The sequence below is a fragment of the Condylura cristata genome, unplaced genomic scaffold (assembly GCF_000260355.1).
Source record: "Condylura cristata isolate star-nosed mole 26May11 unplaced genomic scaffold, ConCri1.0 scaffold00032, whole genome shotgun sequence".
Lineage (NCBI taxonomy): Eukaryota > Metazoa > Chordata > Mammalia > Eulipotyphla > Talpidae > Condylura > Condylura cristata.
In genome coordinates, this window is record NW_004567133.1 from 4,834,622 (window position 1) to 4,858,237 (window position 23,616).

The window sequence follows — 23,616 nt, forward strand, 5'->3', positions numbered from 1 at the left end:
CCCACAGAGCGCAGGCGCCACAGGCGGTGCCGGATGCCGCGAAACTTCATTTCCTGTTTCTATTGGTCGCTCTTTGTCCCGCCTCTCTGGCTGGGTTTACTTTCTTCCCGAACACCTCTTCTTTCTCTCTGTGATTGGCCAATAGACAGTTCCCATGGTAACTGACACCACACATTCCAGTCCTAATAACAGCGCTCGCCCCCAGTCAGCAATTTTGAAGAGGGCAAAAAAGCAGTACCTTGCAATTTGTTACGCATGCGCATTCTCTCCGCACTGATTGGTGAGCACCGTACACTGTACACCTCCCTTGGTGATCCCCTTAGCAACGGTGGCTGCGCCACTGAAGCTGTCCCAGAACCGAGACGGGGCCGAGCCTGTGTTGACCCGCGGCACGGAGGAACGACGCTAGAAGTACCGAAACTGCCCTCCTCCAGAAGTATCACCGATTCCTGGGACCGAGGATGCAGCCGGAGCTAGAACAGACCTCCGAACTGCAGCTGGAACCAGAGAGGGACCTCGGCTCAGTGGGTGAATCGGCCTCGCGGATGCGAACAGTAACAAGGACAGAGTCGGGGACTGTAGAAGCGGATGAAGATCCTGCAGCCAATTTGTTCCCGGTGAGGGCGGGACAGATTGGTAAATTCAGGAATGTTTATAAAAGGGCTTCTCAGGAGGGCGTCACTCCTCATTATAGTAACATCCTGGACGTTTCCCAGGCTGTCTTCGTGAAGAGACAGGGTGTGCATTACCCCACTGCTAATGTTGCTGGTGGATAGAACATAGGGCTTGCCGAAGCCCAGCCTGCCGAGCAGCCGGCATTGCTCATACTTAGATGAGAAGGCAAGCTTGTGTGTTCTCAGGCCCCCTGGACGGGCGACAGGCCAGGGACTAGGCAGGGAAGATACTGCTCCATACTTCTCCGCCTTCCCCAATTCGCTTTTTCCTCCCCCCCGCAGCCCCCGCTGCCCCAGCCTCGGATCTGCATGTGGTGAGTGCGAAGAGCCTGGCGGGGCGTGGGGTGGAGGTGGGGGAGTTGTAATTCACACTTGCATTGTTTAGTCCCTCCCTTGATGCTCCCTGACCCCAGCAGAACTGTCAAATTGCTAGGGCATCCCCATTTTTTTTTTTAAAGATTTATTTATTTGTACATACAGAACTGGGGTACAGACCAGAGGCTCAGGGCGGTGAGAGGTTTCACCAGAGACAGAGTGGGGAGCAGAAAAGGCAGATGGAAGTACACTGCTGAGGGGAGCAGCAGGCGGGTCAGGAGAGGTCTGCCTCGCCATGTGGTCACCTCCGGGGCAGGCTGGGATCGAACTCATGCAGAAGTGGCTTTAGCTTCTCAATGCACTGCTTTAACCCGCTGCGTCACCAGGGAGGGCCTAGGGCATCCCCATTTTATAAAGAAGCTGTTGCCTAGAGATGCGGTTTTTCTCCAAAGGGAGATTATGGGAAGAGGAAAGTTAAGCCTGAGGATGTAAATGGAATGTCCCGGCTGCTGTGAGGCGCTATATACTGGAGACACTGAAGCCCACAGGGGGAAAATTTGCCCAGAGCCATACAGCAAAAGGAAACAAAACTCAAGTTTCCAAACTCCAGGCTTGATAAATGTCATGAGTTCACTTAGGCAACATCCCCTCATTTACTGGAGTGAGGCCCAGAGAGGGAAGGGACTTCCTTGAGCTTACACAAGTTCATGGAAAGGCCAAGCTCAAATACGAGGACTCCTGGTTACCACTCCAGTGCCCTAGTTATCATAGCCCTGCTGTGAAACTTAGTGCATAATGGCCCCCAACATCTCTCTCCTCTTTTCCTATCACAGGAAGTACCTGGACATCCATTCCATGCATAGGCTGGAAAAGACAGCGAACGTTGAGGAGATGAGGGAGTATGGGGGGCCCAGTGGGGGAAGAAGAGCTCTAGGGGAAGGCCAAGGGAGGTGGGCTGGGGAGGCATGAGGAATGCCTGCCTCCCAAAGCATGTGGTACACTAGTGTGGGGTGGTAAAGTGAGGCGTCCGTCCTTCCTTCCTCCCTCCCAAGGGTGCTGGCAGAACTGCTGGGGCTAAGCTGTCCTGAGAAAAGCCCACAGGAAGCCATCACCCTGGACCTCTTCTGCCATGCACTCATCTTCTGCCGCCAGCAGGGCTTCTCACCAGAGCAGACATCAACAGCTTGTGCCCTGCTCCAGGATCTTCACAAGGCCTGTATTGGTGAGAGATGGCAGCTACAGGAGGGTTTGAATCCAGGGAAAGGGGGAAGCAGTAATGACATGTGAATACCACCTGGAATTTTGTCATTACACAGTATTATCATGTATAACTTATTTAACTTTTGAAGTCTTCCATTTATAAAAGGATCATACAGCACTTTTTGAGACTGAGGAATACATATAAACATATACCCAGTGCACAATAAAACAGCTCCTGCTACCATTTTTATTTCCAGTTCTGGTTTTCTTCAGAATGTTTAACAGGAATTGAAATCATGTACTACTTGACTTATTGTCCCTTCCACTAGAAGGACTTTGTGTTTTGTTCAGTGCCTAGAACAGTACATTATGGGTACTTGCTATTTATTAAATGAATTAAGAAACACATTGGTTTGTCCACTTCTGAAGCTCATGCCCAGTCAGTAGCTGTTAGTGAGATGAGAGCATGATGAGCAGGGAGGGACTCACTGTCAATGTTGCTTTCCCTCCCAGCAACACCCTTGGGCAACGTGGAGGAATGTTACCGCTACTTCACCAGTGTGCTCTTTTGCCATGGAGTCAGGGTCAGTTCCCCTGGAACGGGATCTTCATTCTGCCTCTGACTAGGTCTAACCAGTCTCCCGCCTACTCTCACACTCATCATCGTCCCCATCTTCCCCTGAAGGCTGCAGTGGGCTCTCCTGAATTGCCAGGCACTTGGAGAAAAGGCCAAGGCTTCAGGAGGCCAGACCTCTAATTCCCCATCATCCTCACAGCGGCCCCCCTTCAGTATCAACCTCTTTAAGGAGGAACAGCTGCTGGCACTTGCAGACTATGTGGTTAATACCTACTTCCGCCACTTCAAGCTCTACAAATATGTTTTTACACCTCAGGTACTGGTAATGGGCTACAACAGCCAGCCCTCCCTCAGTCAGATGCCCTCCTCCTTTCAGCCACCCTCTTCCCTCTTCCCAGGTGCGGCTGGATCTATCTTTGACTTACACGGGGCTACTGCCACCCAAGCTCTCTCCAGAGGGTGAGACCGGTAAGGAAGTCTGCTGGGGCTAGGTTCCACAGGGGAGAGGGCTGGGTGGGCTGCGACTGAAGCTGAAGCCTCTTCCTGCTTTTGGTTTATAGAGGAAGAAGTTGAGGAGGTGGAGGAGGAGATAGTCATCCCAAAGGAGGAGGAAACGGAAACAGTGGCCGAGTCACAGCAAGAGCCAAGTGAGGACACCCAGAGGGCTTAGGGTCCCCTGTAACTTTGGGCAGGTGTAACATGAAGGGTTTAGATCAGATCAGTTCTGAAGAACTGGCAATCAGTCCCATATTGCCAAGTGATTCCTTAAGCAGAAGCCCAATATAATAAATAACAGATGGGAGTATAGCAGCTTGGAGTTAGAAGCTCCACAAAAGGGTAAGTAGTTATCAAGTTGATGACAGTAAGAGCCAGCACATACTTGCAATATTATATGACAAGCGGCCTGTTCTTAAGCATTTAATGTTTATTCAGCTACTAAATCCTCCCTCATTGTAGATGCTAGGGGTCATCACTATCTACCTTTTAGGTTAACATAACCTGCCTAAGATCACATGGCTACTAAGTAGCAGTCCAGAAAGTCTGGCATAGCCTCTGCCCACTCCTCTCTCAGGAGGGCTGGCTGACCTTTCCTAAATTGCAGCAACACTGCAAGCCTGGGTAGCCAGCAGGGACACCCAGGTTGTATTTGCCTAGTGAGGGGCAATCCCACGGTCCCAGAAAATATCTCTCCTGATAGCTCCTTCTCTGCCCCTGCAGGCCAAGTCTCCTTCCTGCAGGCCTACATCAAGACCCAGCTGACCAAGGAAGTGGAGCAGCTCCAACAGCTGGTAGAGGAGCAGCTCAAGGCCAGTGAGGAGAGGCTCAGCAGCAAACTGACCACACTAGAGAGGCCCTTGCAGTTACCTCCAAGCAAAGGCAAAAACAAGAACAAGTGACCCCCAGTATTGCCCCCAATAAAGTCCTGGGCTAGAGTGGCCCCATCCCCGCCCCCCTCCTGAGCACCTTCTGGGCTTCCCTGCTGAAGCCAGATACCAGACAGCTTTCCTATCACGAAGCAGGCTTTATTGCATAGCAGCTCTGACAAGGCTGGGCATGGCATTCTGAGTGGCTTCCTTCTACCTCAGCTCTGATCTTAAAGCCTTGGCCAGTGGTAACAGGTGTGCAGGGCCGATCTTTACGATTAGAGGTGCGCCTAGCCAGGCTGGGGGCTTGAGACCAGAGCCCAGAGGGGCTGGAATGACAAAAATTCTCCTAGAGAGTCCTCAGGGCTGAGAAGTTAACCCAGTACCAGCATGGCCTCATCTTCAGTGATGGGAGCCGAGTCTCCCTCCTCTTCAGTGCCCATAGTGGGAAAAGGTCCAGGGGGCCGGTGCTGGAAGAGGGCCGCCCGGTTCTGCTGCTCACCCTTCTTCACCCAATGCCCATAGAGTCGGAAGGCACAGCTGTCGATGAGGCGCCGCACTGGACGCAGTGCGTAAGGGTCTCTCAACAGTGCGCTTTTGGTCAGCGGCCGCACACGTTGGGTGCTTAAGGCAACTCGTCCAGCAGCAAGCACCGTCCACACTGCCACCTGGAAGGAGGCCAGTGTGAGTGCCAGGGGAGCATCCATTACAGGAGAAAAGGATCATGGGACAGAGGAGCAGGCCCTGCCACTCTGGGGCTTACCCGGAACCGCTGGCGGGGGGTGAGATTCCAAGGTTGGCTGCCTTCACAACGCTCAAAGAAGGGGTGTTGTAAAGCTTGCTCAGCTGTCAGGCGCTCCTCAGGATTCACCTGCAGCAGCCGTGAGATCTAGGGGGAACCCCAGAGCATTAGGGGCAGCTCTTGTGCTTCCCTCCTCACCTTCTCAAGGCCCCAGCTCACCAGGTCTTTGACGGTGTTCGAGCGGTCATCCCACTCAGGTGAACTAAACTGGTACCGGCCCTCCATGATCATGCGTAACATCAGGATCTGGCGCCGGTGCCAGAATGGTGGTGAGCCAGCCAGGAGTGTGAACAAGATCACCCCGCAGGCCCAGCTAAGAAAGAGACCAGAGTCAGGTAGCACTCGGTGACAGGCAACATGTTGAAGTACTCAAGGGAGGATGAGGGGCACCAGAGACTCACAGGTCGACCTCCTTGCCGTAACCGGGATGGGTTTCATCCATGGAGCATTTAAGGATCTCTGGTGCTAGATACCCTGGGGTCCCACACAGTTCTGGGAAGAAATGGGTGAGATTGACGGGATGCCACCAATGCCCTGCAAACCAGAGGCACCAGACCCTACAACTCTTAGACCTCTGCTGGTGCCGCACCTCATGTCAACTCACACACCCACTAAGACTCCTGGTGAAGACCTGATACTTGGGTGGACTTCGAGGTCCTACCCACCTGCTCCAATCACTCGCCTGCTCCAACACACCAGCCAAGCCTACCTACCTACCTCTCACACAATGTTACCACATTTTTACACACCTAATACACATGTAAAACAAAATTTAAATCTTTTCTACATTCCTTTCTGCCCAAATCTCCCTTTCCTCCTACAGTGTCTAGTTCATGGAACCACCACTCAAACCAAAGAAAATGAATGGGAATGTGGGATTTGGTAATGCATATATTGGGTAAGATCCTTGCTAAAATATTTTCTTGTCTCCCCCTTGTGACCTCATGGTCAAGTCTGGATTCCTATAGTACTTATAGTACAGACCCTTGATAACTTGATTCAATACTGTATTTGAGTCTCTTCCACCACTTCAGGCACCAACTCTTTCATCCCAGCAATTTCTAAACTGTAAACCATGGCAAACTTCCAGGAAATATTAATAGGCCTAACCAGAAAATGACTTTCTTGGGAAATTGATTCTTACACCAAATGTTTATTAAATATCCATCTTGTACCAAGCACATACTAGACACAGTGGTGACTGATACACACCCTGACCAAGCTCTTTACCAGAAAGCAAACAAGAAATTATAGGCTAAGTTGTGTGTCACAAAGAACAGAAAATGGGGGGGCCTCCCTGGTTGGGCCTGAGTTAAAGGCAGTGCTATCAAGCTATCCATAGCCACTGCAGCATGAGTTGGATCCCCAGACATGGAGGTGACTCACATGGTGCAGCAGACCTCTCCTGTCTCCCCTGCTGTATATCTCAGTACTGCTGTCTGTTCTGCTTCCGACTCCGGTGAATCCGCTCACCTTCCCACACCTCTGGCCTACACCCCAGTTTTTGTATGCATTAAAAAAATCTTTAAAAAACAAAAAACAGGTTATTTAATGTGACCTAGTGCTTTAAAGTTGCACTTTAAATTTAATTAATTACTCAAGTCAAGTGAAAGGGGCAGGGGTGAAGATGCTTCCAGAATGGGGAAAAGTATATATGGAAGCCCAGAGAGAGAGAAAGCACAGGTTAAGAGCTGGGACCAACTCTGAGCCAACTTCGATTCTCTAAGCCCATCTGTAAAATGGAGATGTAATCTATCTCAATTTGTTGAGAGGAAAGCCAGGTAAAGACTACTGGCTCCTAGTGGTGAAGTGCTCAGTGACTTGCTATTGGTTCTATGCAAAATTACGCAGTTCAACATTCTTTGGTTTTCTATTTGTACTGAAAATACTTCTGTCATGACAAAGCAACTAACACTGGGTGAACCCGAGTCCCAGGGCAGCTGTGAGAAGTGCTGTCCGGCCAGATCAGGTTCTCATGGCACACAAGTGTCTTACTATCGTTCCACCTCTACCAGACTCCAAATGGCTACTGAACCCAGCTATTCCACGCTCCCTTTATTTCTGGGACAAGTCCAGTTCTCCAAGACCCCTTTTGGGTGCCCCCTCCTCAAGACTCCTCTCTAGCTGACACAGGTGGTTGCTGGCTTCCCCAGCACGCTGGTGCCACTCTCTTTTCTCATTGGTCTGTCATCATCCCCAGGCCAGGAAGACCACTCTAAGTTACACTCAGCAAGTACTGACTTCTTCCCTTTGGTACCTGGGACTGAGTATTCAGACCAGCTAACCAGCCTCAGGTTTGGACTTTCTTTCCTCCCAAGCCTATTCGGGCACCAGATCCCCTCACCTCGAAGCTTCTCTCCAGGTTCCAAGTGGCAGGAGAACCCAAAATCTGAAAGTCGTATCTGCATGTGGTCATCCAGGAGAATATTCTCAGGCTTCAGGTCTCGGTGCACAATGTTGTTGGCATGAAGAAAGCTCACTGCTTCCAGCAGAGACCTCATGATGGACCTAGGGGAGGTACAATCTCCTTTGCTTCTCCCTGCCCTGCCCCACTCCCTCCTCACCTCTGGGGTTGCAGGCTCCATCATTACCTGGCTTCCTTTTCTGAGAGGGCCACCTTCTCTGTAAGATAGTCAAACAGCTCTCCCTTCCGCATCCTAAGGAACAGGAGGTCTTGGGAGGTAGGTACACCCCATAGTGGGGGCTGAAAAAGTAAACCATTGCTCACAGAATACCACGGAAGAAATCAGTAGAGATCCTCTGTAGACAAACTACAGGGTCGCCAAGTACTCCAAGAGTAAACTGCATGTGAGGGTGGGTCAGTCTGGCCCACTGTGCTGGCAACTGAAATAGCTACAGTGCCACAATGGGCTGTTTTAGCAAGAAGTGTGTTTTTCTAACAGTATTTTACAGGAGGTCCTTGTTATCTATTTTTAAAAAGCCTCTGAAGTGTATCTATTTAGACCACAGACCAAAATTTCTGTTAATAGTGGCAAAAATATGGAATAGGGCTTTATTTTGAATTTGTTAATTTTAATCTTTTTTTTTTAAATACACAATTCCAACATTTGAAATAAAAACACATGAGATGTCTGGGGATCAATGTTCTGCAAAGCTGCATGATGGTGTAAAGGACACTTCCTCATCTGACTTACAAACATTGATGACTTCTTGAATTTTTCCTAAGAGCCTTGGAAATGGTTGGTATTCAAACTATTCTCTTCTGAAGTACCTCTGCAGTGGGCTTGTGTTACATTGTGTAACATCTGAGATTCACACTGACCAGAAAAAGAACTGATGGGCAGAAACAGTGTAGGGTACTAAACAATGAGACTGGTGAGAACTGAGTGGTCAGTTCATGGATGAACACCTGCCTCTTAAAATAACATTTACTTCTCTGCTAACCTTGCAACCATAAGAGACTGGGATAGTGACCCCCTGGGTCATGAAAACCCTTTGGATTTAACTTGTCACTACTACTCTTGAAGAGCTTGCCATAATCTGGGAAGCCAGGGAGAGGGGCCAGAGCCAGAGACTGGCAGTCCAGGCCCCAGCTGGAGCAGAGGTGGTGTAAGCAGTGTGGTCTTTAGCTCACTAGTGGCCTTATAAGGCTGGCGCCACGCATGGAAGTGAGGTGGAGGAGACTTTTGGATTGGGGCAGGGAGATACTCACAGGTCAAACACCAGGAACATGAAGCTAGAAGACTCGTAGGAATCGATGAGAGTGACTGGGAAAAGAAGCAGAAAGGCAGAGAGAGAGATGGAAAGGAGCGACCTGCATATTAAAGGGCTGTTCACCTTGATACAGCTGTGGGCTATGCCTGGGGAGGGAGGGCCAGAGGAAACAAAGAGCACCCACAGGCTGACCCACTCTGAGGTGGAGCAGAGCCAGGTAACAGGAGCAGAGGCATGAAGGGCTTGCAGGTGGAGGTAATGGACTGAGGGGAGGGCCAGGAGGTGATCAGCAGCTAACAGGAGTGGGGAATGCAGCCTCACTGATGTGGGGGTGGCCAGCGACCTGGCGAAGGATGTGCGTCTCTCGCCGAGTGGCTTCTCGCACCTCCTCCAGCTGCTCAGGACTCAGTCGCTCGGCTGTCACCTCCATGATCTTCACCGCAAACTCATGGCCAGTAGCTCGATGAATGCAACGGCGGACTACAGAGCTCACTCCTCTGCCAGAGCCAGACAGTGCAAGAGTTAGGGTCTCCTGCTTTTTCCACGCCAAGTGAAGCCTCAGCATCCTCACACCTACTATACCATATTTAATTCATTTTTTAATGATTTATTTATGAACACAAGAACCGGGGTACAGGCCAGAGGTGCAGTGATGGGGTGAGAGCATTCACCAGAGTCAGAGCGGGGGAACAGAACAGGCAGATCAACTTAAATATACTACTGAGGGAAGCAGTGGGAGAGACAGAAGTCTGCTGTGCCATGTGAGTCACCACCCATAAATTCAGGGATTGAATTTGTGCTGCACACAGCATGGACTCATGGTTTCTCTTGTGGCCTGGTGCACCATGTGGGTCAGCTCCCGGACAGGGGATCAAACTTGTGCTGCAGTGGCTTTGGAGAGCTTCATAATGTAGTGCTTTAACCCGCTGCACCACCAGGAGAACCCCTATGCCAGATTTTAAAGATCCATCTGGACAAGTTCACCCTGGTCTACAGTAGCTTCCAGTAACCTCAGTGAGCAACTGAGCGCTCAGCAAGGTGCAACGCAAACCCAAATCCTGTCTCTGCCACTCCCTTCCTGGGTAAGCCTAGGCACGTCCTTTCTATACCAAGTCCCAGAATCTGCCTCTTGTCTTGGGAACACGAGAAAAAGGTGGGAAGAAATGACCCAAGACTCCTTCCAAATTTTACTCATGATTCCTGATTACCCACCCAAATCCTAAAGTTCCCAACACAATACTCAATCAAGTATAGGAGGCCACTGACTGGAAGAACAAAGTTGCGAATTATGAGATCTTGGTTTAGGTCCCCAATTTGTCACTAATTAACCTCCAACTGATCCTCTGACATAAAGTCTCTGGGTTCTGAAATGTGTTCAGTTCATTTCACTTCACAGTTTTGAAATGTGGCCAACAGCATCTTGCTGGGATGTCAAGGCATGAAAAGCAGTAATTAAGCTAGGGCAGGATAGGTCATTACCCCATTTGCTGCACTCCTTGGCAGTGGGGTTCACTGCTCCGCCCTAGGGGCTCTTTGTAGGTCAGTGAACATGCCCTTACCTGGCCCCAAACCACCACAGCACCTCAGGAGTTGGTTCTCAGCTCCTTTCTTTCCCCAGTACTCTCCCCTGGTGACTGCCCTCCAGTCCTAAGGGTTCAAATACCTTCAAGCCTTGCTTTCTCTTCAAGATTCCTAATTCTTATGCCTTTTTGGCATCTTCATGCAATATCTGAACAAATTTAATGATCAGATTTGTTCATCTGCTTTCCTGGCCTCAGCAGCATTTGTCATAGCAGACCATGGTAACCTTCCAGAAGCACACTTTTTTTTTTGTATTTTGCTTTCCAATTCACAGACAGCATCTCCTTAGTCTCCTAAAAGGCTCCTCCTCTTACTGACACATATATGACATTAGGCCCCAGGGACTGAATCTAAGTCCTTTTCATTTCTCTGTCTATAGTCTCTTCCCAACCACTATCTGTATGCTGATGCTCCTGAAAAGCTGCAGCTCTAGTCTTAATTGCTCTCTTGAGTTCCAGATTCATACACCCACTGGAGAGCTCCAGTTAGCAATTTCAAACTTAACATTTCCAAAACGGAGCTCTTGGCTTGCTCACTCGTCTCCCCAATCTGATCCTCCATCCGTCCTCTTCATTTCAGTAAATGCTATACAAATACTCAAATCCAAACCTTTGAAGTTCTTTCCTATTCCTCATTGAATGTATTCAACCCTTCCAAAAATCATGCCAGATCTCCCTCTAATTTAACCAAACTCATCTACTCCTCTCCATCTCTACTACCCCACTGCAGTCAAAACTAGTGTGAATGAATCAACAGCTTCATAACTGGCCTTTTTACTTCCATCCGTGCCCCCTTCCTATTCATTCTCTACAGAAAAGCTAGAACAGGGGCCTCCCAGGTGCAGCAGGAGTTAAGTCTCGGTGCTATCAAGCTATTGCCAACCACAGTGGCATGAATTCAATCTTCTGCAGCATGAGTTCCATCCCTGGGCAGGGAGCTACCCACATAGCACAGCAAACTGCTCCTGTCTCACCTGCTACTCCCCTCAGTGTGTATTTCAGTCACTCTGTTCTGCTCCCCACTCTGTCTTAAGGGAATCCTCTCACCTGCTGTATCTCTGACCCAGACCCTAGTTCTCGTTTGTATAAACAAATAAATCTTAAAAAAAAAAGTTGGAATACTCTCCAAAACATAGTAAAATGTTTTGAACACTATAGTGAATATGTACCATGTGTGGGGAAGTGCTCTAAGAATATCATAATCTTTCCAACCTCCCAGCAACCTACAAGGTAGGATCTAATTTTATTCCCAATTTACAATGAAGAAACTGAGACAGAGGTTAAGTTCATAAACTCCAAATCACAGAAATGTAAATCAGAAACTGCTTGAAACCACTAGTTTCACAGAAATCCAAGGTCTTTATCGGATCCTACTGTTCTACATAATCTAATCATTACTTAACTCCAAATTAAGTTCCTCCACCTTATGCCACTCTTATTATATTCTAGCCACTAAGACCTTTTATTGCTTCAGTGGGCTCTTTCCTGCCCTGAGGTTTTTTGCACTTGCTGTCCCTTCTGCCTAGAACATATTCTGCCTCAATTCATGACCTGCCCCATTCTTCAAGTCTCAGCTTCATTAGTTACTCTTGTCCCATCACCTTACACTGATCTTTACACTGTTTTCATGTTCATTGTCTGTCTGTACCACTAGACCACTATAAACTCCAGAACAGAAACAAAAGTTTCAGTGTCCAGCACATTGTACTCAAGAAGGCTCCGATGATGAATAAGTGCATTCGCCACTGCCTCTACAGTTGTGGCCTTCATTCTACTTTCTCCATGCTGAACTCCCACTCATCCTTCAAGACCCAAGTATCAGCTCTTCAGGAAGCTGTGATTTTCCAAGACCTCTAACACATCCTGATGCTTTCTTAGTATTATGTCTCTTTCAGTTACTTCACTGGCATAAACATCTTTTCTACCATCCCGGTGTTTTGCTTTGTATGCCACATTGATGTTTCTTCAACTGTGTTTGTTGAACACATAAAACAAGATGTGAATAGGTAGGATCAGTGGTTAGTGGATGTTCCTCCACTAACCACTAAATAGAACGATCCAGTTCTCAGATGGAAGTGTGTATCCTAAGACCGGACTTCTTTGGATCTGTTTTCCTGGCCATGACCTCACCTGCCAATGATGTCCTTAGGGTCGTATTTCTGGTAAAATTCCTTGGCCGCTGCCCAGTCGGGCAGCTCATCCTCCGCACCCACGTCCAGCGTCATTCTGCAGGAGGAGCGGACCTGTGCAGAGGAAAGGGAGGACTGTGAGGGCAGCGAGGCCCACACGCTCTGAGAAGATGCACATCGCGACTCGCGGAGGCGCAGCCCTTGCGGCTGGGGAGCCAGGGTCCTGGGGGTTGGGAACGGGGTAGGGGAAGGATCGGGATCGAGGGGACCCCGCGAAAGGGTCTAGGGAGCGGGAGGGGTGACAGGGCTGGGAGGGGGGCAGGGAAGGGGGAGGGGATAGGTGCGGTGAAAGAAGGGAAGGGGCACTCCAGCTGGAGGCTGTTGCTGCGCAAGCGCACTTGGGCGGGCTCTAGGCAGGGGCGCGGGGTCTCGCGCAGTCTCACCCGCGGGGGCGGGGAGAGAAGCTAGGGTCTATGGGAGACCGGTCTCTCCCTGGTTTCGCCTCTAGTCCCTTGATTTACCTCCAACAGTGCCGGTAATGATCTCAGGCCACGCCTTCATCTTGCCTAATGGCCAATGGCCAGCGCTGTCCGAAAACTGAAGTTCAAAAATCCTTCTGATTGGAAACTGGTAGCCCAATAGAAAGCTGCGTCCCGAGGCTAGGGCGGGCGTTGGAACGCGAAGTCAACGCAAGCGACGTTATGGCGGGATATGACCAATCAGCGCACGGCACCTGCTGGAGGCAGCGGGGGCGGAGCTTGTTGCTTATGTTTTGAGAGGCCAAGGGTGGGAACCGGAAATTAAGCTCCCCCGGAAGTAGGGCCTCTGGGTAGCTGGTTGCTTGACTTACTGTGCCTGGGATTCCCAGTCATGGGCTTTTCGCCGCGGCCCCTCATTATTCTCCCATCTTAAGTAGGCTTTTCTAACATTAGCAATCTGGTCCAAAGCGCCCGTCTTGAGGGTCAGATCCAGCCCCTATGATGCTCATAAGCAGTTTGGACCGCTGTTTAGCCAGATAGTTCGAACCTGGACGAGCTTCATCCTGCGGCTCTGACTCTCAGCCCTGATGCTCACCAGCCGGGATTTTAAAGTTTCCCAGTTTTCAACCACCCCCTGCTAAAAGCCACTGACTATTAAAAACACACTGTTCTCTAAGCCTATCAGGTTGTGAGATTTTTGTGAGTAACTTCATTAGCCTGCCCAGTGCACAGGTCAACCTTGGCATTCACTTATTCAGCAAATACTGACGGGTCCACACTTACAGCAATGAAAAAAAAAAGTCCCTACCTTTGTGTAAGTTAGGTACCAGCAAAAGGGGCACAGAATGAAGTCATTTAATCTTCAGAATGTCGTTTTGGGTAAGGAATGAACAGTCACGTTTCCTTTCTTAGATGTTTAACCTCTCTCCTGCCTCTTTCTGGTAAGCTCATGGCCCAGCACTAGCTGGTATACAAGGGGAAAAATGAACCCAAGTAACTTTTTAATGGACTACTTTTTGACTTGTATTAAGTCAAAACACAAAATTGCAAAAAAAAAAAAATCTTACTTAGGCATATTTGGTAATGGGGTAATCTTTGAAATTGAACAAATGAATAAATACACTGATGTAGTTGGCAGCCAAAGTTCTTGCCAGATGAATATAGATAGACTGGGGCAAGAAGAGAAAGCTTGAGTGAAATTGTTGTGATTTTTGAAACAGAATTAGGTATTTTCTAACTTCTGAGAAGTCTGGAAGCACAATATTCCAATAAGATGAACGTAGCTAGTTATCTACTGATTTCAGAGTAGCAGTCCCCAGGAAAAAGAACAGGGTTCCTTAGAAGGAAGGATTCCCATGCTGGCCCAGAGGAAGTATGACTCATGCCAAAGAATAAGAGAAAAGACTTATCAGAGTGATTTAACAACCAGGTTGAAGTGTTTTGTTCTTAAAATGAGTAACAAGAAAATGAGACTGAAATGGCCATACATGAACCTTCTGATAGGCTGGAAACACAGTTCACTTACATAGTGACTAACAAATATGGTCACATAAAACACTCATCACCTGTATACCTAAGAGGTGTACCCTTTGGACCCTTCCTGGCGGCACAAGGATTAAAGCACAGCACAGTGAGGCTGTCCACAACCACTGCAACACAATTTTGATATCCAGCCAGGGAGGTGACCCACATGGCATGGCAAGACCTCTTCTGAGAGCCTGCTGCTCCCCTCAGTAGTGTATTTCAGCACATCTGCCTGTTCTGCTCCCCACTCTGTCTCTAGTGAACCTTCTCACCCCTCACACCTCTGGCCTGTACCCCAGCTCTGTATGCATAAATAAGTCTTTTAAAAATAATAATAAAATAAATTGAACAGCAATAAAAAATCTGAGGCCACGCTGACACTAAAAATTTCAAATAAACAAGAAAAATCTTAACAGAATGCCAACTAATATAGAAAGAATGATAAAAACATTTTGTAAGCCTCATAATAACTGAGTTGAGAAAATATTAAAATTTTGGTGAAAATTTGCTGGTGAACCAGATACTAATAATTTTTAATTACAGAAGAAAAAACTATCTTTAAGAAATCTGACAGACACTAATCAGATTATTAATGTTACCATTACCAAGAGGGAGGAATGGCACAATAGGCCTCCTCCTGATTGTGAGTAGAGGACACATTAAAATAGTTCTACCAAAAATTCAGAATCTGAAACCAATCCTAAGAACCCAATTTGAGGTACCTCACTTCAAAAATGTCATGAAAGACAAAAAAAAAAAAAAAAAGGATGAGGACCATTTCAAAATTGAAGATGATAAAACAATTAAATGCAATAAGTGTTCCTACACTGGATCCTAAAGCAGAAATCACTATCAAGGATGTTACTGGGATAATAATACATTTGAACTTCTCTGAATTATGTAATTGTACTGAAGTTATATGAAAGAGTATCCTTGTTCTCAGGGGCTAAATCATGATATATTTAGGTGTGAAGAGTGTTCTTCACAACTTAACCTCAAGTGTATCAGGATTTGTACATTTAGAAAATATAAAAGTGATGAAATATTAAGAATGATAAATCTAAGCAAAGAGGACATGACCAGTATTTTACTGTTCTGTGAGTTTGAAATAACTTCATAATAGTTTAAAAAATAACTGATTATCTTATTTAATCAATTTGGGGGAATGGGGTATTCTCATCTAACAAAATGATACTGATTACTCAAATATTAGCTTTTAAAGATCCTGTAAAAATCCTCTCCAACATACATTATCCTGATGCCTAGGAAGCACTTCACACCAATGAAATCTCTGAAGGGTAAAGAGAAGCTTAAGTATTTTTTAAGTCTCTCCAGGTTTTTTCAATGTGAAGTCAAATCTGAGAATCACTGCCCTGTATGTGGATTCTGCTCAATGTTATTCCAGCTTCTGGGACCAACAATGGGATTCTTTTCCCTCCCCCCCAACCCCCCGAAGATCAGTGTGCACCTCTCTTCAGTGTGCAACAGCTTTAATTCCTTTAGACTTTCTGCTTGTCTGAGTTATAATGAAGAAACAAAAAAATTCCATTCTCAAGAGCACATGTACATCAAGCGACACCTACAAGAACATTCACAGTGGGATTCATATTATCACCAAATTGAAAACATTTAGGATGTTCTCCAGGGGGCAAAAGTGAAAAGAATCCATTGCTGGTCCAAGCTCGAATGATAACACATAGAATCCGCATACAGGGCAGTGATTCTCAGATTTGACTTCACATTGGAACCACCTGGATTGCAATATATTCATATAATGCAATACTATACAGTAACAAAAACTACAACTACAGCAAATACTGATTAACCTCACATGGTAAAATAAAAGATAGACAAAAGGAACAGGATTCTACTTATACAGTATTCAAATGCAGGTACAACTACATTGTTAGAAGTCAATGTAATTCCTACAGGAAGGAATAGACACTGGGTGGGATAAAGGAGGTTTTGCAATGCTGCCAGTGTTCAATTTATTGACCAAAAACTGGCTTTTCAGATGTCTGTGTTCCTTTACTGAGCCTCATATTTTGAATATTTTCCTATATTTTGAGATAGATATCACAATTTTGAGAATGTTTAAAATATTACCATGACAGCCAAGATTACTTCATATACAGGATAATGGTTTCTTGTTATCCAATTATTTCACTCCTCTCTCAGCTATGGAACCACATCTGAGTCCAATCCCAGTTCTATCCCTTACTATGCGACTATGGGTAATCTGAGCCTTTTTCTCAACAATAAAATGAGTGGTTCTGAGGACTAATGGAGTTAAGAAATATAAAGTGCTTAGAGCACAACTGGGATATAGTAAATACTCATTAAATAGCTGGGGCTACTATCCTTCCTCTCTGGCTTCAGGCTCTCTGTGGATGTGGAAGCAGCAGCTGGGATCTTTGCAAAGCAAAAAGAAAAGTCCCTTCCTTCTCTTAGCACTCTTAGGGGAGATGCAGACTTCTGCTTTCCGTCAGATGTCCAGAGTGGCTCTCACCAAGGACCCAGGAAAAAGCATGGGATGAACAATTAGACAGGAGCAGTTCACTAATAAAAAAGGTTTTTATTACAAAACAAATTCTAATAAAATCAGGCCTGGTATCCAACCCCACTCTAGGTGAAGACCCCTAGAGTGAGGTGGGGGCGCATAGAGGTGGTGGGCACTGGAAGAAGAGTAGGCTGACCTTCCCCCTCATCAGTCTCAACTACTACCTTCCTTTTGTAATAACTAAAAAAGCTCTTCCAAAACCCTTTGAGAGGCACCATCCTCCCAGCCAGGAAGGACCACTGTTAATACCAGTCCTATAGCAATGTCGCACTGCAGGATCCAGGAGGTCTCGACTGACTCGGGAGAGGACACCCAGGGTCATTCAGCCTGGGCGATGGTGTAGGAGAGCAGCCACAGCAGCAAGGGGCCCAGGATAAGAACAGCAAGCCAGACAGCAAAGCTAGCCAGGATGAACCTCCGGGCCCGGGCCCCCCAGTGCACTGCTTCCTCCAACTGGCCTCTCTTATGCCGCTCTTCTGCCTGTAGGGGCAAGTTTTTGGTTAGGTTTTCCCCCTGCTCTGCCCCAAAGAACGTTTGCCTCACTCCACTCCTCCAAACCTGCCATGGCTCAAGACCTCATACCCAAATCCTCTAACTCCTTCTCTGATATCTCTCATCCCTTACCTGCAAAGTAAGGAGCCCATTTACCTTGCCTACTGTTCAGAGTGGCTATTGTTAGCTTATAAGGCTGCAGATGGAAAGTACAGTGATACTCACAGAAGTACTTTTCAATTCTCTTATCTTCCTCTCCTTCCTTTTCTACTCATGCCAGGTCCACTCAGAATCTGGATTTGTTGGCAAAAAGGTAACTTCCTTGGATATTTAATTCATGTCCAATCAAGTGACATTCCATCCTCATAAGCCTGATGGGCCTTACCTTTTTCATTATTAAGAATATTTTGATCATTTTGCCCTAATGAAACCCAGAAATTGTTATGCTAGGAATAGTTCTAAGTATTAAAATACAATTAGGCTGAAAAATTCAAGTGTGGTATGTAAGCTAACCTGTGTTGCCTTTTTACACATAAGGCAGCTTTTGTAAAGTGTTCTGAAATGGCAAAGTCCTTTCAAACATCCCATAGCTTCGCCCAGATTATGGCTTGCAAACATCCCATAGCTCCTAGAGATTACTGTTGGCTGCCTCCAGTCTTGCTCCTTCCAATTCAACTTCTATGTAGGCCTTGGGAGTAAATGTGCTGAAATACAAATCTGACCATGTCTCTGTTCTCTGCAAAAACCCTTTAATGGCTCCCCAGTATTTTCAAGATCATGGGAATCTAAGCACTTGTGCTTAACCTCTTATTGCTCGCTTTACCTTATGTCCTTTCAATCCTATTCATTTATCCTTTAAAGTTACTTTCCTATCATATCCCCTAAGGTGACATTTCTGTCATCTACTTCATTATGCATACATAATCACACACATCTATCATCCCTGGCTCACAGAATACCCTGTGCTTCCTCACCATAGTATTGCTAAGATGCATTTCCTATTAGCATTTTCACAGCTCTTAGGCTGTGGGCCCTGATGGCAGAAAATGTCTCATTTTTATTTCCAGCACAGAGCCAAACTCTGATAGGTACTTAGCAACTGATGGGTATGGATTATTCAGATATAGGAAACTACTGCCTTACTATCCCCACCATCCCACTCTCCCCCCACTCCCATAGGAGTTGCATTCCTCACCTTGATGGCAAAAACAAGGGCCACAACTCCCAGGCAAGAGCAGCCACAGATAATGCTAGTAGCTGCCAAGTAGCGGAGGCGGAGCCAGCAGCAACGGATGGGGGATGGAGAATGAGCAGCTTCCGTGTTGCACACCAAGCTCTCCACTGCCTTCTCCTCGTCCTCCATCACCTGTGGGCGATAGTCACAGTATCTGTAAACTCAACTGAGTTCTTCATCTAGCTTGCTCAGACTCCACCCCTTTTGTGATCATGTCTTTGTGGCTTAGCTCAACTCTCTGGAATGCTGCCTTACCAGGTAATTCCTATGACTCATAGACTAAGAAGGTAAATGAGTGATTAGAACCTTTACTCATCAACACAACTCCAAGTCTTTAAGAGCAAGCCAGTGTGAACATAGAATTATGTGCATTACTTATTAAGTGGGGAGAAGCAAAATAACAAATGCATACTAAGCAGGAGAAAAACAAAAACTCAAAAGTTGCTAGGAACCTGAGACTATCCAAATCAGTGTTTTTAAACTATTTCAAGGGGTCCTAAAGTGTCCTTCAGGTTGCCCCCTTAATATTTAAGGGCCAAAAAAGGGAAACCAGGCCCTTGGAACAACTTCAAGAAAAATAGCTCTCCCATGTGAAAACACAATACTGGAGATGGGGGAGAAGGAAAAAGCAACCATCAAAAGTTTTCGTTTGCAGCTGAGAAAACTCCCAAGTTGGGAATGTCCTTTGCTATGTCAACTCCCAGCCTCCTCCTCAACCCAAGCAACACAAGATGCAGTTTGAATGACCTCATTACTCTCTGAAGCCTGCAAAATGGTGTCCTAGTTAATTATTTTCTATTTCTCAAGTCTTCTTAGCTCCAGTTATCTAACTACATTTCTACCCTCATCTCCTAACAATTCCCCTACATCCTAAACAAAAGCAGTGCATATGCAATTATCAACACAAAGGATAGAAAGCGTGAAAGAACAAGATAAGCAGAGAATGTGCCACAAGGCTGCTAGACTGTGAGGCAAGAACTCATGAGAGATCACGGGGAAGGGGGTCCACAGAGTTCAGCTCAGGGGAAGGGGGTCCACAGAGTTCAGCTCAGAGAAAACGTGAGGAACAGGGGTTCTTACCTGGCTACCGGCCTCAGCGACTTTGAGTTTCGGCTCCTGGCGGGTTTGATTTGACTTGGGTGGAGATGGAGCTGACTCAGGGCTCCAAGCCAAGCCCGGGGGTGGGGTTGAGTGGCCAGTCACCACCTTAAGAGCCCACAAGCTCAGAAGGGGGTGTGACTGACACAAACCAGTTCGGCTAGACTGAGAAAAGTGAGGGGTAGGAGGATGGAAAACTAGAGGTAGGATGCCTACCTTCTGGAAAAGTAAAAGCGCCTGAGCAAGAGGAATAAAAAGGAACCATTGGAAGCACCAGAGAGCACTCTGAGGGGGAAGATCAGTAAGTAAGGGGACAGGAGAGGAAAAGTATGACTTAAACTTTAGGGAATTTCACGCTACTAGCTCAGATTTGCCAATCTTCCCCCTTCTTGGGTGGAAATTCCTGCATCAGAGATACAGAATTCTGGATTAAAGATGAGGTCCTAGGGTTTTGGCAAAAGCGAGAGGGAAAAAGTAATGCCCAGGTTCCCACCCAACCCTCCACCAGACCAGAAAATCAGAAGCTTCCTTACGCGGATGCTCATACAGAAACTAAGTTTATTATTTTTTTCTTCTTAAAAAAAAAAAAGGAAAAAAAACTCATTGTAGAGAAGCCCCTCCCCTTTCCCCTAAGGGTGGGGGGCTGTGAAAGATAGCTGGGGAATCAAGTACAAGGGGGTGGGGACAGAGACTATCTTGCCACCCTTAACACTGCCCAGCCACGTGGGGTGGAAGGGAAGGGGATGTGTGAAGAGCCCCATTGACAACCAGTTGCCTACCCCCTACTTTGGTGGAAAGAAGGGAGAAGGCCCCTTAGTCTCCCTGGAGGCTTTCCCCCTCAAAAGACTTCAAGTAGTGGTTAAGAGTCAGGCCTGGTTGTGGAGGGAGAGGGACCATGGTGGAAAGCCTAGGCAGAGGGGCAGCCCACTCACGTCTTGGCCTTGCGGCCTCTGTGACTAATGGCAGGGCCAGCCAGGTGGGGAGGGGCACTGCTACGCAGGATGCGCTGGTCCCCTTGGTTAGTGGCCCCACCGAGCCGGCGGGAGCCAGGCCTCCGGCGTGGGGTCCCATCCCCTTCCTCCTCCTCACCTGAGGCTTCAGCCTCAGACTCTTCTACTGAGCCCTCAGGCCCCAAAGGACTGGGGGGCTGTAGACGACCCCGCTTTGTCAGCCCAGGTCCACCACCAACAGGGACCCCTGCCCGTTTTCGAGGCACCTTCTCAGTCTCTAGTGGGGGGACTAGAGACCCTGGACGCAGCCGGGTGGAGCGCAGTTTTGGAGCTATTGAGACCACAGGAGGTGTCAATTCTAACCCGCCTGGCCCACTATCTGCTAAATCCAAGTCATCCTGAATTACAGCCACCATCATGGACCCTTCACTCTTCCGTCCCCGAATCCCCTCTGCTTCGAGCCGCAGGCGGGCCAGGCGGGTGAGGGGGCGGCTTCCATCCTCATCAGAGGAACTACCCTCACTTTCCCCCTGGCCCTGGGGTTGTCGCCGCCTCCCCAATCCACAGCTCTCAAGGACAGAAGAGCTGTCACGGTCCAAGACAGGGAGCTGGCTAGGCCGAGGTGATGGTGGATTCTTGGGAGGTCGGCCCCGCTTCCGCTTGGGTGGGGATGATGAAATGGTAAGAGTTGTGACAGTGTTGGCGACAGTAGCAGTGGGACAGGCTAAGAGTGGTGGCAGCGGGAGTGGCTGTGTCCGGCTCTCTAAGTTGCCGTCCCCTGGAGAGGAAATGGTCCCAGGAGTGGGCAAATCTCGTGCCTTAGGGGGCCGCCCACGCCTTCTTTTCTCCACAGGTGATAGGATGATGGACTCCGGTCTGTGAACTGGCTGAGGTCCATGAGGCTGGGGACCAGGAACAAGCTGGGGTCCTAGAACAGGCTCCGCAACAATAAGGGTCTCAGCCCCAGGGACTTGGTCAGCCCCGTTGGTTTTTCCCTTAGAGGTGGATGAAGGTGCTTCATCTACCCCTCGCCCAGCATCTGCTGGAGACCTGTTCTTCTTGGGGGGCCTCCCCCTTCGACGTTTCACAGCAGGAGGGGTGATGGCAAGCAATACCCCTTCTCCATTCTCTGGACTGCCCCCACCAGTCACCCCCAGCTCGATGCGATGGCGAGCTATGAAGGGCTGCTGGGTTGGGGTGGGCAGTGTGGATGGAGGAGCTTCACAGGGCCCACTGGTGGGAGGTGAGGATTCTGGCCCTGACATGCTGCGGGTAGATGGGCTTCCTGGGCTGGCGCCAGTCTCAGAGACCCCAGGCACTAGGGTACTGGCAGTTGCCCGCTGCTGTCGCCGTCGCCTCACCAGTTCCTTTTCTTCTACCACAGTTACTAGTCGTCCTGGCAGCTTGCGGAGCACTTTAGGGCCTGGAGGCTGCCCTGGCCGACCAGCTCCTTGACCCCTAATTTCTACATCAGCACTGGTGCGACGCCGAGGAGGCCGGGCAGGTGAAGGACCTTCAGGTGATGAGGTGGCTGAGGATGAGGTTGATGGGGCTGCGACCTCAGCTGAAACAAGTTCCTGTGGCTTCTCTGGGCTGGAGATTGGAGTCTGGGCCTCCACCAGCTCTTCTGCTTTCTTGTCAGCCTCCAATGATTCCTGAAGTAGCTCATCAGATGCTGCTGAGGGTGGGAGATCCAGCCCATTGCTCTCACTCAAACACATGGGCGCCTCCTTCCCATCAGGCAGCACTGTGAGGATGGGCCCCTCAGCAGACTCTGGCACCTCCTGCTCTTGACCGTTGGGGATGCTGCCAGCCTCCAGAGTTGGGCTAGGTGCAGAAGAGGTGAGAGAAAGGTTCTTCTCTGACATAGGTAGGATCTCAACAGCAACGGGCAACAGATCCTTAGGGGGCACAAGAGTATGCAGGGAAGTTTCGGAACTGGCAATATCGGCCAGCTCTAGGGATTCGGCAGATGACAATGCTTGTGTACACAGCTCTGCCTCAGGCCCCAGTCCCAAAGGGAAGTTGGTGACTGGGGGGGAGACAGGTACAGAAGGTAGACCAAGCAAGGGAGGGGAAGAAGGAGTTATGAGAGAGGTTTGGGTTGGAGGTGGAGTATGAGCTGGTGGGGGGGTACAAGCAGGAGGAGGGGTACAGGCAGAAGAACAAGAGGAAGGAATCTGTGAAGGAGGAAGCGGGGGAGAAGGTAGGATATGGACAGGAAGTGTGGTCATTGGACTGGGGGCTGAAATGGGGATTGGGGCTGGGATTGAAACTGGGGTTGGGGCAGGGATTGTTGCAGAAACAGAAGTTGGAGTGGGCCGAGGTCTAGGTGATGGCCGGGGAATTCGTTCCCTGGCAGGGCTGCAGCGAGGGGGAGTGGAGGTGCTGCGGGCATGATGGGTGGATGTAACAGGAGTGTGGTTTGCCCCTTGAGTCTCAGCCCGGGCTCCACGAAGACGCTCACTGACGCGAGTCCCTGGCCTTTCAGGGGCCTTTGCCTTCTTACTGCGTCGGTGGCTGCCTCCACCAGTCCCACAGGAAACCTCATCCCCAGCCCCTGGCCCCTCCTCCTCCTCTTGGGGTAAGCGGAACACCTCCTCCTTGGCTTGGTCCAGGTCCTTGCGGGCAGCTTCCACTTGCTCCTACCAACAACAGAGCCCATGGGGTGGTCGGAGGGAGGCAAGCAGGGCGGGGAATAGCAGAAAGCAACAGCTTCCCACTTCTAGCCCCATCCCCTAGAAATACTCACTTCTGCCTGCTTGAGCTCCTCTCGGCTCACTTCTTCCAGTGAAGCTTCAAGGAATTTCATGGCATACCGCTCAATAGGAGTAAGCTGTAGGGAGGAACAGTGGTAGTAAACACTGGGGCCTGATGTCCAGGGCCTATCATTCTTGATTACGATTGCCAGGAAAAACAGAAAGGTCAGAGTTTAGGAGTTGTGGAAGGTTAAACTGAGATTA

General features: G+C 48.5%; 4 protein-coding genes across 10 annotated transcripts in view; 1 reads left to right on the forward strand and 3 right to left on the reverse strand.

Annotated features, from left to right (window-relative positions):
* The first annotated feature begins 249 nt into the window (after window positions 1–249).
* LOC101625966 (chromosome unknown open reading frame, human C16orf93) lies at window positions 250–4,174 on the forward strand. Its single transcript, XM_012731817.1, has 9 exons — window positions 250–617; window positions 957–988; window positions 1,823–1,888; window positions 2,042–2,211; window positions 2,703–2,773; window positions 2,966–3,082; window positions 3,165–3,234; window positions 3,327–3,413; window positions 3,985–4,174. Exons 1-9 carry the CDS (start codon window positions 462–464, stop codon window positions 4,161–4,163), a joined length of 948 nt encoding a protein of 315 aa, XP_012587271.1. The 5' UTR covers window positions 250–461; the 3' UTR covers window positions 4,164–4,174.
* A 47-nt stretch (window positions 4,175–4,221) lies between these two features.
* PHKG2 (phosphorylase kinase, gamma 2 (testis)) lies at window positions 4,222–12,857 on the reverse strand. Of its 2 annotated transcripts, none has more exons than XM_012731814.1 (10): window positions 12,838–12,857; window positions 12,318–12,430; window positions 8,929–9,104; window positions 8,606–8,660; window positions 7,524–7,589; window positions 7,277–7,440; window positions 5,334–5,424; window positions 5,092–5,245; window positions 4,894–5,019; window positions 4,222–4,798 (listed from the first exon to the last, which is right to left on the reverse strand). In XM_012731814.1, the coding sequence occupies exons 2-10, from the start codon at window positions 12,410–12,412 to the stop codon at window positions 4,505–4,507; spliced, it is 1,221 nt and encodes a 406-aa protein (XP_012587268.1). In that variant the 5' UTR covers window positions 12,413–12,430; window positions 12,838–12,857; the 3' UTR covers window positions 4,222–4,504. The 2 variants fall into 2 exon arrangements, with proteins under 2 accessions (XP_012587268.1, XP_004692034.1); XM_004691977.2 differs by lacking the exon at window positions 12,838–12,857 and adding an exon at window positions 12,760–12,824 and having other exon boundaries at window positions 4,294–4,798.
* Window positions 12,858–16,835: 3,978 nt separating this feature from the next.
* TMEM265 (transmembrane protein 265) lies at window positions 16,836–20,202 on the reverse strand. Of its 2 annotated transcripts, XM_012731816.1 has the most exons (3): window positions 19,686–20,202; window positions 18,567–18,737; window positions 16,836–17,359 (listed from the first exon to the last, which is right to left on the reverse strand). In XM_012731816.1, exons 2-3 carry the CDS (start codon window positions 18,732–18,734, stop codon window positions 17,198–17,200), a joined length of 330 nt encoding a protein of 109 aa, XP_012587270.1. In that variant the 5' UTR covers window positions 18,735–18,737; window positions 19,686–20,202; the 3' UTR covers window positions 16,836–17,197. The 2 variants fall into 2 exon arrangements, with proteins under 2 accessions (XP_012587270.1, XP_012587269.1); XM_012731815.1 differs by lacking the exon at window positions 19,686–20,202 and having other exon boundaries at window positions 18,567–19,622.
* Window positions 20,203–20,241: 39 nt separating this feature from the next.
* The window catches only part of SRCAP (Snf2-related CREBBP activator protein), a 33,436-nt gene continuing 30,061 nt past the window's right edge, over window positions 20,242–23,616 (reverse strand). For 3 of the 5 annotated variants that reach the window (XM_004691978.2, XM_012731811.1, XM_012731810.1), the window contains 2 exons: window positions 23,406–23,489; window positions 20,242–23,298 (listed from right to left, as the gene is read on the reverse strand). In XM_004691978.2, the coding sequence (XP_004692035.1) occupies window positions 20,632–23,298; window positions 23,406–23,489 (2,751 nt within the window). In that variant the 3' untranslated portion in view covers window positions 20,242–20,631. The remainder of the gene's footprint in view (window positions 23,299–23,405; window positions 23,490–23,616) is intronic. The other 2 variants (XM_012731812.1, XM_012731813.1) reach the window with 2 other exon arrangements.

Bases quoted from the DNA above. Each gene is read 5' to 3' on its own strand.
- LOC101625966 (XM_012731817.1), top strand. From the start codon at position 462: ATGCAGCCGGAGCTAGAACAGACCTCCGAACTGCAGCTGGAACCAGAG. The intron at 989-1,822 runs GTGAGTGCGAAG...TTCCTATCACAG, and splicing joins CAGCCTCGGATCTGCATGTG to GAAGTACCTGGACATCCATT. The intron at 3,235-3,326 runs GTAAGGAAGTCT...TTTGGTTTATAG, and splicing joins CTCTCCAGAGGGTGAGACCG to AGGAAGAAGTTGAGGAGGTG.
- TMEM265 (XM_012731816.1), bottom strand. From the start codon at position 18,734: ATGGAGGACGAGGAGAAGGCAGTGGAGAGCTTGGTGTGCAACACGGAA. The intron at 17,360-18,566 runs GTGAGGAATGCA...TTGCCCCTACAG, and splicing joins CCCTTGTTTTTGCCATCAAG to GCAGAAGAGCGGCATAAGAG.
- PHKG2 (XM_012731814.1), bottom strand. From the start codon at position 12,412: ATGACGCTGGACGTGGGTGCGGAGGATGAGCTGCCCGACTGGGCAGCG. The intron at 5,020-5,091 runs GTGAGCTGGGGC...GGTTCCCCCTAG, and splicing joins CGAACACCGTCAAAGACCTG to ATCTCACGGCTGCTGCAGGT. The intron at 4,799-4,893 runs GTAAGCCCCAGA...GCCTCCTTCCAG, and splicing joins CCCCCCGCCAGCGGTTCCGG to GTGGCAGTGTGGACGGTGCT.